This window comes from Cupressus sempervirens, chromosome 3 (assembly GCF_028749045.1).
Source record: "Cupressus sempervirens isolate cs-2001-9-10 chromosome 3, ASM2874904v1, whole genome shotgun sequence".
In the NCBI taxonomy this organism is placed as follows: domain Eukaryota; kingdom Viridiplantae; phylum Streptophyta; class Pinopsida; order Cupressales; family Cupressaceae; genus Cupressus; species Cupressus sempervirens.
Window position 1 is genome coordinate 542,183,920 of NC_143120.1, and position 14,101 is coordinate 542,198,020.

The 14,101-nt window shown below is 37.3% G+C and overlaps 1 protein-coding gene across 2 annotated transcripts; it reads right to left on the minus strand.

Moving 5' to 3' along the window:
• Positions 1-11,029: 11,029 nt before the first annotated feature.
• On the minus strand, positions 11,030-13,512 carry LOC149567562 (uncharacterized). 2 transcript variants are annotated; one of them, XM_089820779.1, is made up of 2 exons: positions 13,166-13,456; positions 11,030-13,083 (listed from the first exon to the last, which is right to left on the minus strand). In XM_089820779.1, exon 2 carries the CDS (start codon positions 12,914-12,916, stop codon positions 11,321-11,323), a length of 1,596 nt encoding a protein of 531 aa, XP_089676905.1. In that variant the 5' UTR covers positions 12,917-13,083; positions 13,166-13,456; the 3' UTR covers positions 11,030-11,320. The 2 variants fall into 2 exon arrangements, with proteins under 2 accessions (XP_089676905.1, XP_089676904.1); XM_089820778.1 differs by having other exon boundaries at positions 11,030-13,512.
• Between the last annotated feature and the right edge of the window lie 589 nt (positions 13,513-14,101).

Here is a 14,101-nt window from a genome sequence, read left to right on the forward strand (position 1 = left end):
GTATATGAAGATGTCATGGTTGGTGTTGAAGTTAGGGATGTCATGAGGGTCGGTCGTGTTCCAACTGATAAGCTCAAGATTAGTCAAGGGAAATGACTCGAGGTATGGATATGGTGTGGCTGAATTCAAAGACATAACCTCATGTCATGGCTCATACATTATATCAGGTAATTCTATGACGTGTTCTTCTTCCAAACTATCTAGGAGACTAGAATCTTTGAGATGCTTATTACTCTCATTTTCAATTTTTGTTAGAAAGAAATCCAAAAATAGGGTATGGAACTAGAATCCCTCATTAGGTTCATTATCACCATGTGATGGAAGATAATGTGTTTGTTTTATACCTACTTCTGAACTATTCTAGCATGCATTGATTATGTGTAGTGAAGGGGAGTCTAAGCTAGAAGCAAATTCTTGTGTTGTGGCAGTGTTTTGCGTGGAAATGTGAATTACAACACATTCTTTATCATGGTTAGATTCCTCAGATAATGAATCAAATTCCCACTTGGTGGAATCATCATCATCCTCATTATTAATGGTATCCATGAACGGTCCTTCTACAAGGTGGAGATCAGGGAAAGATAGGTTTACATTCTTTAAATCAGATGCCCTCTTATCAATGATGTCTTTTTCTTTTGGTATCCAAACCAAAGTGGAGGAGGAAGAATCTTTGTATTTAAGTTGTGACTTATCAAGAGGTAATGGCTTAGGGTAGGGTGGAAAAATTTCCTTTTATTGTTTTGAATAGCCTACCCCTGACTTCAATTTATTGGGCCTAAAATGTGCTGCTAGTGGTTCAACAATACATGTGCCCCTTCCCAAAGGGCCTTCACCTGGGTAACCCATTTTCTTCATTAAGTCATAGCCCTTGCTAAAAGGATGGGGAGAAATGTCAACATTTTTTATTCTCTTGTTTTTTTCTTCCTTGATGCTCGGAGGTATACCGCTTCCTTTGACAAAATGTTCATTATAAGGTCTAGGAAGAGCGAATGAAGTTGGTCTGCCATGATATTTAGGAGATATTGATGGGTTAAACAAAGAAATTGAATATTCTCCTATCCCTTTGCATTGGAATGTGCACTTTTGTTCAAACTCTTTCATTAAACAACTCATTTATTCATGATGTTTTTGTTTGGAGTCTTTTGGTGGAAGAGGTGACGAGATGGAAGAACTAGAACAACCCACTTTCTCTTTTCCCGTAGTCGTTGTGGAAGAGTGGTTGTTGTCTTGATTAGTGGAGGTTGAAGCCCTTGCTGGTATAGATTGGTTGGCATTGCTTGTGATGATGGGGGTTTCTTCCCTTTTATGAGGAACAAGATAATGCATGTAGTTTTTTTCCCCAGGTATGTGGAAATCTCAAACATTGATGATAAGTAGAGGGAACCGCTTGCATGTCATGGATCCACAACCTTCCTAATAGGATGTTGTAGGTTAACTTTAGGTCCAAAAATTGACAAACAATTTCCTTCATTACCGAGCCAACCCTTATTGGCAAGATGACCATGCTTTTAGAGGATCTTTCCTCATCATCATAAGCCTTGATTGTAATTTTTTTCTTGGGGTCAACGACATCTTTCATGTATCCTAGTGCTCTTACCAAGTTTAGTGTGCAAATGTTTAACACAAAAACTTCAATACGAAATGGGGAGTTTTGCGGATGGGTGAAGGACATGCCATCTTGTGCTGAGAAGGATACATAGTGTGGTGCAACGAGCTTGCTTACCATATTTGAAACCTAGTTACATCAAGATTTTTTGGCACTAAGCCTTTTGTTAGGATCTTTTTGTGCTCTAGGGATATTTATAACAATTCAAAGATGGAGATATGGGCAAGGGGTTTCAGGAGTATTGTGCATTGAAGACAGAGGCTAGTTGATCAAATGATCTAATATTTGAGGGGAGTTTTGAGAACCACTCCATAGCTTGTCCTCTCAAACTTTTAGGGAATAGGCACATAAGGTAGGTTGTATCTTGCACAAATTCCATACTTAATGTATAGAATTGGCGAAGATGATCTTGGGGATTAGATGTACCAAAATATTTGTCGTACTTCAATATTTGCATATTTTGGGGAAATGGTGTCAAGATGACACTTCTATCAAATGAGAGAGGACATATCCTCTCTAGATTGAATTTGGCCAGTTGGACTTTCCCTCATTTCATCTTTTCCATTTCTATTTGTAGATCTTAGAGTTTTTGGGTAACAACTTCTAAGGGTGAATCCTCTAGATCCCTTTTGAGGTTAGATATGTTGAAATCAGTGACTAACTTTGCACCTTGTTGTGCCAATGATAGTAGGTAATGCTCTTTATGTCTTTCTAGTAGTTTCTCCATTGTATCAACAAGTTCTAGGTTTTGTTGAAAGTCTTTGATCTTTGACTCAAGACTATTTTTGCCTTAGATTTGGGATGAACCCATTTCATTGGCGGGTTATGAATTCTATTGTTCGATCAAGGGTGATTCTTTAGCAATGGTGGCTGACGAGTGATCAATGGGTGTGATAAGATTAATGGTGTTCAAGGATTAGGTAGATTTTGTAGTTTGTTTTGCTACTCTAGCACTTACTCATGAGGCCAATCTTATCAGTTTTTTTTGTTTAGCACTTATACTAGTTTTGTGCAATGACATGAGATGTGAATGGGAACCCTTTAATCCTTCTGCATTCTCATGATGTGGGGATAATTTTAGACCAAGTTATAATGAAGTATCAAACGATCTTTTTGAATAGTTTCTAGCAATACCAATGGTGATAGGATTTAGCTCCATGAAGTCAGGTGATGAAAGGATGTGTCCTTTCATATTTGATTTGATGTATGAGGTTGGATTGATGATTTTTGTTGGACAAAATCTCTAGGTAGGATCGTTTAAATGACTTGGATGATGGAAAATTTCTTGCTTGATCTTAAAGACATTGGTCATTTTTAGAGTTGCTCAAATTTGAAGAGTATTAACGGAGGAAAAGGGTATTCAGATATGCTCTTTATTTTTGGATATTCTATGTCCAAGTAGCCACTATTTTGTAAATTCTCTCAAATGTGTTGCAAAAATGTTTATATGTGCTATTTCATGACTTAGATGTGTTATTTCTTTATGTGCCAAGCATTGTTCTACAGTGTGGAAGTGCTATTTTAAATGCAGCTGCGCTATTGTAGGCTTCATATGCGTATCGAATTGTTCAAATGCATTGTTTTTATGTGTTAAATGCATTATTTCAAGTTGCAAATGTGTTAAAGGAGTGAATAGATGGTTTGTTTAAGGTTGCAAATGCATTATTTTAAGGTGCACATAAGTGTTTTGACCAGATTTAGGATCGGTTTGCAGTTGTGTCTAAATTTGCTGGAAAGTTTTGCAACCTTAAGCTCTTTATCTTGTATTAAGACAAACACATCCAATCATAGCAATAGTTAAAAATGAAATATCCCACACAAAGACCTATAATGCAAAAAAAAAAGGGTTCCTGACAATGGGTTGCTAAGGCTGGTGTCTAGGGATTTTAGTATTTATCCAATTACGTTAGAATTTACCTCTCTGTGAAAGAGAGCTTCCCACCAATGTGAGGGAGTTTTGACACAATCTCTTTTGAGACTACTAGAGGAAGGCTATGTTTCGAAGACAATTGACTTACATTTGATTAAGAGTAAAAGTTGGAAGGCTTTCCCTCTCATCAACCCTACTAAGGCAAGTCTCGAGAGGTATGCCTTTCTATGGCTAAGTAAACTACTTATGGAAAAACATGAGACACAAAAATTGAAATCAAGTTGGGGAGTTTGATCACCCTAAAAGGGTGAGAGAATATCCCTACTACTCCAACTTCTCAAACACAACAGGCAGATATTTAATTACGAGCCTTTAAACTAGGACCACAAGAGACTCCTATTTAGTCTATGTGTTTGTTCATTCTTGAATTGTTTCCTATTGACCCTTTTGGAAGGTTTGGCATTCTGATCAACTCAAAGAGTTGAGAGCATAGGCCTAGTTCCAAGTAGGTCAAAGAAATCAATTTCTTACTTAAACTAGATTGTGAACCTTGAAAAGTCGTAGCTTAATTGACAAGAGTTTTATGCCTACCTGATTCAATGTTAGCAAATGCTAGGCACATTTTTTATTTTCTTAACTCCCTGCAACTTCAATGACCCAGGAGCTCTTGTTTGGTTTAGAAGAGCCCTGTAAGCACCCATAAACTAGATTTCCAGGTTAAATATGACAAATTTTAGGTCTAATCAAATGCGTTACAAAACTGCACATATGCGCTACAAGATTACAGTTATAGAATATTAAAAAGCACTAGAGAATCTTGTAAATGCACTAGAAAATCTTCTACATGCATTAACAGATCTTGCAAATGCATTACAAAACACTTCAAATGTGTAATAAAATAATTCAAAAGCATTAAAACAATGTTCAAATGCGCTGTAATGTTAGAAAAATCTTAGATCTGGTATTTGTGAGTTCGAAGCATCTTTGAAAGGTCGTTGCACTTGTTATGAGTCTTCCCTAATGTCGTTAAACCTATAATAAGTAAATCTGCACAAGAAATTAAGAGTAATACATAGATCTACAAAGAGATTCAAAGATTAGAATGAAAAGTTAGACAAGAACGAGGCTTTAAAACGAAGCCCCATGGTGGGCGCCAATTTGTACACGATGGAAACGTGTATTCATGAGACCTTGGTGTAGAGTGCAATCAGAATAACAATAAACTAAGCTAAACCCAAGAAACAACTGCTAAATAATGCATCTACAAACATCTCATGTTTCCCTAACTACACCTGCTAAAATCGCTCTCAGAGTAACATCAACCAACATCTTAGTGCTAGTTCTAGAATGAGATTATGCTATTAGTATGGATCTATAAAACTCTATATGAGATCTATATGAAGTGCAAATTATATCAAGATAAGAACATGAAAATGCTAATATATGTGTATGCATGATACTGAACAATGTTAAATAATGCTAAATGATACTAGAATGACACTAAAATGATATGAAAATCTCTATAACAATGATGCTAACTAGATAATCAAAATGATAGCTTTAATACGCCTATAATAAGGATGCATAAAACTTGGGTCCTTTTGCTCTTGATCTTCCCTTCTATTTATAGGATTTCAAAAGGGGTTAGGGTAAAGATCTGAGATTTACCATTTGTTGGGTGTAAAGATGAAACTAAAATTATCTCATAAAACCCCAAGATGAATAGTCCAACAGACTTCTCCTATGATTAAAACTCCTGCTCCTCCTACGATTTCTCTTGCTTAGGTTTCTAGGTCTACTATGCTGGCTCTACCTTCTGCTAAGGCTTCAGCTCGTGCTACTCAGGCTTCCACCCTCGGTGCCCTTTGCCCTTCTACTATGACGACTGTTGCGGCTCAGGTTGTTGGTCCTGCACTTGATGTTCCAATTGTTCATACTGTGGAGGTTTCTCTTGATTATTCTACCCTCTCTTATGCAGATGTGGCCGCTTATTAGGCAAGTATTTTTGCTCTTGTGTGGAAGGGGCTCCGTTCGATTGCGCCTTCCGTTAGTCATTCAGTTGAACCTGTTTCAATATGTAATCCGCTTGTGCTTTATCTTGAACAAGATATTGTTGATGAGATCAATTCATATGTGGTGGATTGCTCCTCTATGGCTACTATTTTTTCGTTTTAGGGGTTTTTGGCCCTCTTTTTCAGATTTGCATGCTTGGATTTCCAAATATTGGGAACCAATCATTATGGATGTAGTGCAGATTTATCATGTGGCAAGGGGTTTTTTTATTGTGGAATTTGCTAATGTTGATGACAGAAATGCCATCTTGTGTCGTGGTTTCTCTTGGGAGGAAAGGTTCCCCCTAATGGTCAAACCTTGGTATTCAACATTTAATCTGACTACTGAAACCTTTAATAAGATTCCTCTTTGGGTACAGATGTCAAATCTTCCCCTTCACTAGCGGGATTTAGTCCTGGAGGCTATAGGGGATGCCCTTAGGGATTTCATATTGGTTGATTCAGTTTCTTCCAATGTCTATAGGACAATGTATGCTCACATCCTGGTGGAGATGGATACCTCTGAGGGGCTCCCAACAATGTTGAAGTTGGCATCTCCAAATGGTTCTTGGTTTTAGCTTCTTGATTATGAGGGTATTCCTTTCAGATGTAGGAAATGCCATAAGAACAATCATCTCATTGCACAATGCTCCTCTGACAAGGTTAGATCGAAGAAATCATCTTCTTGGTGGTTGGGGGTTTTAGATGATCACTATACAGTTTAGAAAGTATCCACGGAGGTGGATGGTTCAGATAGCTCTTCTCATATTGATCTCACTTTGGCTGAGGATTCTATTGTTGTTTCCGATGATTCAAATGTTGTCCCTACGATGGATTTGAATCATAATGTTGTTTTTGATTTGTAGCTTGCTGATGTCCTTGTTGATTTGATTGTTGTCCCTTTGACGGCTTTGGGTCATAATGTTGATGTTGTTCCTTTTTCTGTTGCTGACTTTGTCTAGAACATTGTTGCTAGTGCTTCTCCTGCATGGGGGGTTTTGGGGGTTAGTGGGGATTGGTAGAAGGCTGCTAGGAAGGTGGAGGATGGTTGGACATCAATTAAAGGAAAAAAGGCAAATCCTCCAAACCTTCATTTGATATGTCTTTACATTCTCAAAAGACTGGGCCAAAATGTAAATCTTGATGGTTTTTGGCTTCTTGGGTTGTTTGCCCTCTTGTTGGGACCTTTGGTGTCTCTCTCTTTTTTGCCAGGTGGTTTTCCACAGTTGTTTTAAGATCCTCATTAATATATCTTTCTTGTCCTTTGTAAAAGGTTTTGGGCCCTTTCAAAACCTATTTTTACTTAATCAAAATAGTCCAATAGACTTGGTTTGTGAGGATAAATAGGGACTTCAATTCTTTTAAACTCCAAAAAAGAGTGGATTTCACTTTTGAGGATAAATGATTTTAGTTGATTTATTAAATGTTGTGTTTCTTTTTAACTTTTTGTCTTTACCCTTTTCCTTTTAATTTACTTTATTTTTAATTTTATGAATTGAATTTCTTCTTTGAAAGTGATTTTCGTCTTTTTGAATTTGATCAAGGGTTTAGGTAATTAATTAACCACTCAAATGACTTGACGTTATAATTGATTTGAAAGTTCATTATTTTCCTCATTTTTCTGATTTTGTCCTTAATTTTTGTTGTTTGATCGAAATTTATGTGATAGGGTAGAATGGAGCTTTATACAAACGATGTCACAAGCCCTTATTTTCCCTCAAATGTTTTGCCACATGGTTTCCACCCTTACGCTAGGAGCCACAGCTGCAATGGAGATGAATGGGATCATGTCATATATTTTTGAACTCTCTAGATCAATTAGGGAAGGATGAGGATGCCCTCTTGCACCTTCCTTGTTTGTTATTGTTGTTGATTCCCTACATTATCTACTTAGAGATAACTTGTTGTCTCCAAAAGTTTGGGGGCCTCCTCTCCCAACTAATGATAAAGTCTCCAATGTACAATTTGTTGATGATATTGCAATCCTATTCTTTCTGGAAGAGTGCGATATGGGTCACTTGATGATTAAACTAGAACTCTTCTACCCAACATCAAGTAGTAAGATCTTTGTCTCCAAATCTATCCTATTGGGTTTGGATGATCAATCTCCAAGCTAGTGTGGTAAGTTTGGCATTGTATAGGGAGGCCCTAACTGTGTTGTAAGGTATTTAGGAATTCTATTTGCAGTAACTAATTACCTCATTTTGGCTGGCAGAGTCCAAGCATGTCAAAAAAAAAATCTCGGTATATTTTTCTTCTACCTAGTTATTTAATGTGAATCAATTTGGGTTCCTACAAAAAGCTATTAGGGACTTTCTGGGGTCCGATGGCAAAGAGATAATGAAAACACATGCAGATTGGGACTGGTGTACACAAAGTAAGGAGATTGGAGGGTTGAGGCTGAAAGATTTAAGAATTCAAGGGATTGCTCTAGCAGTAAAATGGATAGCCAAAGCCTCACAAGGTGTAATGAGCCTTTGAACGTACTGATCAGAAATAACTTGTTCAGAGCCCATCCTTTCCGTGCTAAATTTTGGAATGGCTTGAACATGTTGGACCTTCTCACCATGGAGCTCAATGTTAGTGTAGGAGGTTCCAATGTGTTCAAGCCTATATGGAGAAGTTGGAGCTATGTCAGGCATCTCTTTGGCAATAAATTCAGAATTGAACAAGGGAACATTTTTGGTGGACAAAGCTCTATGGTAGATCCTTAAACATGGAGATAAACCATTGACCCTTGTGCAAGGGTGCTCTGCTAAGAGATGGGCCAAATCTGGTATTCTTAGTGGCAACACTCTTGTACAATGGTCAGTGTTGAAGGAGAGGTTTGGTCTGCCTATTTCTCACTGGAGGACATATTGTTTGATCAGAAGGGCTTTAAATAGCCTCCCTGTGAAGCCCATTTGTTGTTCTGCCGCCTCCTGCTCTTCCCAACTTCTCTGGCCTGACTCCACCCCTCTCCATCTGGTCAAGTCCAATTTTGTGTACTCAGCCCTTACATCCAGCCTTGTTATCCTTGACCATTTGAACTTGAAGTGGAACCTTAAGTTTGACATTCCTGATTGGAAGAAGCTCCTTGTTGAACTTTAGACTAGGCCGATCGAACCTAAGATATCTTGTTTCCTTTACATAAACTACCCTTTAAGAAGTTGGGGGGTGATCCTAATATCTGCTGTGTGTGTAAGCAATTTGAATCTGTTCACCATATTTTTTCCAAATGTATATTTGCCAGGGAAGTTTGGGATCTCTTTGGGTTGAACCCTGACATTAACTTTACTTCTGAAAACATTTTTACTGGTTATATTGTAAATAGCAGCAAATGGTGTAATTTGTTTTGGTTTTTTTATCTTCTATCTTCCTTTGGGACATTTGGAAGTTTAGGGATAATGATGTCTAAAGCTAGGCACTTTATTGAGTCTCTGAGGAGATTCATATATATACTCATAGGTAAAAACAGTCATAAAGACGAAAGAAAGTAAATTTCTCCAGATTTTGAGAGAAGGAAAAGCAGTCGTGGAAAAGGAGATTGCTCATGGGTACACTTCTGTTCACGACAAGGATAAGTTTGACCTTACACTGGCGGAGTTCAAAAAGAAACTCAAAGAGGAAGGCAGATGGAAAGGGACGCACTAAGCAAGAGATGAACCTGCTGGACAACTCTTTCCTCCTGCATCTCCCGTGAATGTAGCCACTTCCAGCTCCTGCAGTGACATGCCTGCTTTAGTAGTGGATGACGCTGATTTCGGTTTCTCCTCTTAAAATATTATTGCTGTAATGGAGTAATTTATAAAACTTCCTCGACTGATCAGTCATAGTGAACTGAATTTTGTATTGTGGGTTGGGCATTTTGATGCATGCTCAGTGGGCTGAGCCGGGTACTATTTAACTATGGACTTTTTTTTCGTTGCTATAATTCCTGACATGCTTTAGAAAAAAAACTAAAAATATATTTTTCACACTATTTGATGACCCCCCCTAGAATCTAAAATGCATATTATGGTTCTTTCAAATTTATTAAAGATTAAGACACATTTGATCAGTTCAACAGTATTTAAAAACCTTATATTATCTTAAAGAATAAATCTTCTAAAATAAAACAGCAGGGATTTCTGTCACAGCTAAACAGCAATGTAAATTTGACTCTAGATTTTATTAAAAAGGAGTGCTTGGTTGGTGTTCTAATGCGACTCTGCATCACAAGTACAGCGACTATAGTTTGTGGGTGGCTTTAACTTGATGGAGTCCAGACTCAGCTAATTCACAATTGCTCCAACAGCTAAACCCCAATGAACCTTCTTATCCATTTACCTTGTACAGGTACATTGCAGTTTCTATATAATTTAATTACATTAACTCCATCTGCTTGGATATATCAGATAACCTAGAGCCAAAGGATTGCTTTACATACATCTTTAAAAGCTAAAAAAAGGCAAAAGAGAATGGGATATTCCCAGTTAATTTAGCAGACCCATATTATACAAGGCTCTTTTAAACAAACCCGGAGAACAGAAAACATGCGGAATATCCCAGGCCCAATAATTACTAATTACGTGGAAGACCCCTTAAAAAATCATTTTCCCGAGATCTCTAACAAAAGCCAACAACCGAAAATTTAAGAAATTTTTTTCATAAAGCTTTTTTTTTTAACTTCTACAATCAGAAAATTCTGCTAAAATGCTGCAAAGTTGACCACAGCAATTAGATTCCCGTCTCTACATTTTTACAGGTGCATTTTTTGTTTTCCATCTCAAAAGATATTTTGTCCTGACATTTCATTTGCTTTGCATGAAAATACTTGATACGGGCTGAAATTTTGATAGGCTGCACATAAACTCAAGATCTGCCTGCCTTATTTTAATGTATGGACTAGCCAAACAATGTCAAAAACTTAACTGGTCATAATGAGATAATTTCCTCGTCAGAAGATAAAGTAAATGAATTTTTAGGATGCAAATTTGCAAAAGAGAATAAATCAAGGTTACATGGGTGGGTGTACTTGCATACCCAAGTATCGGGTATTTAGCAAAGAGCACCATAGCTAAGACTTAGATTAAGATTTCTGATTTTTGTTTTGAATTTTTGTTTGTGTATTTACTTATTTATCAAACTTAATTCAATACGTAATCAGCTTGAAACTTTGATACAATACTGATTAACAATAAACTTTATCAAATGATTTTTGCTTCTGGATTTGATTGTGTTTGCTCTCAAGTCAGAAGTTCATCATTTGCAATGTGTCATTGTTATATTATTTATGATCTTCCTGTTCATATTTAAAGTCTGCTTTCTATGTTATGCATGTCAACATTGAAGATATACTATTATTACAAACATATTGCAAATCTGAAGCTGAAAACAATACGTTAAATCTGCAAAATTTATCACTGTTCTTATTTTGAAAAACCATTGTTATGACTCACACATTCAGATTTTCTATAAATATTAAATTATATTAAAAAAAATCGATGTACAAAAGTACTCCATCCCCTATTTTGAAAAATACCATACATGTACCCTAAGTACGTACAACCTTGGGATTAATCAATGATCAAATATTTCAATGATTACAGACTTCACAGCCAAGTTTCAGTCCCAAGAAATGGTATTAGTTCTTTTGGAAGTGTTACCAGCTACTGTTCACCAAGAACACTCATCTCCATGTCCATTTTGAGCAGGGAGAACCTGTACATCTATTGGTAGAGGAGGTAGGTTAAAATATAGAACATTAGACCCTATGTACCAAACATTCAAATAAGCACATCCTGGCCTTCAAGCAAATCTGCTGGAAAAACGTCAGACTTCAAGAGAGACATCTCGCTTTCGAGTTGGAAGCACACCCCTGTCCAGTGCTGATAGAAAGATTTGATCTGCTTCTTCAGCCCTTTTCTGACTCAGAAATCCATTAATCAAAATATTGTAAGCGTCAGGCATTGGAATTGTATCATTCTTAATCATTAAATCTAAAATTGCTTTTGCATCTTCCATCCTTCTTTGTCTGCAAAATCCCTTGATGACCATGTTGTAAATCGCAGGGTTGGGAGTAAAGTCTGTAGAAATCATCTCATGTAGAAGGCCAACAGCGTCATTCATCGCCCCTACCTTTGAATACGACATTACACCTAGAAAGTAATCATTTGCATCAAAAGGATAACCAACCTCTTTCAGTCTTCTAAAAAGTATACTTGCATCCTTGTGGTTACCAATCCTGCTAAGTCCTAAGGCCAGGCTGTGGAGTGACTGGAAGTTTATCTTTATTTCTTTCTTTGTTGCTTCACTGTAAGTACTTAAGGCCTCTGGAACTCGTCCACTTTTCACAAGACCCTGAATCAAGAAGTTATAAGTGACAGAATCAGGACTACAACCATTCTGCTGTATCACTTTAAAGATATCTATAGCTTCATCCCACCTGCGATTCCGGGAATGGCCAGTAATCAGTGCATTGTATGTTACAGTGTTGGGTTTTAGCCCCCTTGCCAAAGCTTCTTGGAATATCTCGTTTGCCCTATCCAACTTTCCTGCCTTGCATAAACCATCTATAAGAATTGTGTATGTGTGAATATTGGGTACCAAACCTTTCTCTTCCATCGTATTCACCAGTTGTAAAGCGTCCTCAGCTTTCCCAACCATGAAGAGACCCTTTAGTAGAGACGTGTAAGTGTAAATGTTCGGCTCGCATTTGTGTGCTTGCATTATTCTAAATACTTCATAAGCCAGTTCTATCTCTTTCAAATTACAGAGGTGAGAAATAACAATAGTAAAAGTCACCACATCAGGAGTGCAGCCCCCATAGACCATTTCCTTAAGAGTGTCCAAAGCAGCTTCCTTATTTCCTTTCAAGAAAAGCAACTGAATTTTAAAGGTGTATGTTAGCCGATTCAGAGGAACCCCATCCTGAGCCATTCTAATGAACGCACTTTCTGCCCTATCAAACATTTTGTTTTTCATAAGAACCGCCAGGAGAGAGTTGTAGGCAATAGCGCTGGGCTTGTGGCCAACCTCCTCCATCAAATCAAAGGTTTCCTGAGTCTCTTGGAGTTTTCCAATCATTCCGTATGAATTGACAAGGTTATTTAGAATGGTCTTAGTAATCTCACATCTTTCTGATCTCATTTTCTTCAAAATGGAGAGCATCTCATCAAACATCCTTGCCTTGCCCAGGATACTAAGGATGGTGTAATAGACATCTGTGTTATGTTCATAACCCTCTTTTCTATCTGCCCAATTGAAAAACCTCAGAGCATTTTGGGCTCTGGGTTGAAGGTTGAGCACCTTTACTACCAGATTAGGTTCTAGGTCTTGGGGTCCGAGGTTAATCACATCCTCCCAATTATCATTCTCTTGTATAGTTTGGTAGATTTTATTGACGAAATCCTCCTGATGCACAGGCATTGCAAGAGTGGCGTTGGTATCAGAGGCCCTGGGACTATTATTTTTTGCGTGTTTTGATCCATTGGTTTTTTTGAGGCTTCTTCTGTGGTTCAATAGCAGCAAGGACGGGTATGACAGAGCATCCCTTGAAATTTTGAAGTGGATCTTTGTTGTTCTTGTGGGTTTCCCTGGCCCATTAAAAACATGACGTGGTACATCACAAGCGAAAAAACAAAAACCAGGACGAGAGGAGGAGGCAACTGTACCTACCATTTCAGGGCCGGAACTCGGATGTTTAAATTGTATACACGCCATTTCCGAGCAGGTCGAGACGGTCATGGAGACATAATTCCGGCTAGTTAAGAAATTCCATTAACCTTGAAGAAACACGTACGCTCAAGCAAATATATCTCCCAGATAGATCATTGAACAAAAGGCATACTGATAATTCTGTGGATCTTTCTGGTTTTTCTGGTTAGTTTTTTTTAATTGATTGGTGCAGATTCGAACACAAGAGCCCCCGATCTTTCTGTTTTTGTGGATATAAAAGCTTTTCAACTTGCTCGGTAAAACCCCCGATGAAACCCGGGCTTTTATAAGCGCAGGGCGCCCATTTTTTCATTCAATCACGGTTCGTGTCATTCTTCCCCTTATAAATAAGGAAATCGCATTTTCTTTCATGGGACATGGAGGTTGTTGATTAAAGTACATTTGATCATGTATAGGCTTTCTTATCAAGATTGATGCATATAATGTGGCAATTAAGATATTATTTACACAATTTGTTATATTTGAGAATATTTTGAAATCATATACCTATTTTCTATTATCATTTATAGACATTCTATCAATATCAATATGTATTATGTTGGTTTGATTTTTTACAATGCAAAGAAATTTTAAAATTTTTAGTGAAAAATCATTTAAGACGTTGTATCATGCAGATTAGGGTTTTCCTTCCTTGTAATTTTTCAAATTCTTAGGTTGCCCTAGTTCATGTCCTGGTCTCTATGTTGTTTGAATTCTATCAAATTCTCAAGGTTTGTCATCAGCACAATCATTGAAAAACCCTAAGTGTGTAAAAAACCCTATTGCCTTATCTTATTTTACCTTAGTTTTGAAAACATTCGAAAATAATATTTGAAAACTGACTTTAGGAGGGACATTTTACCCGAAGGTTGGGCTTACGCAAGCGTGACTTCATTA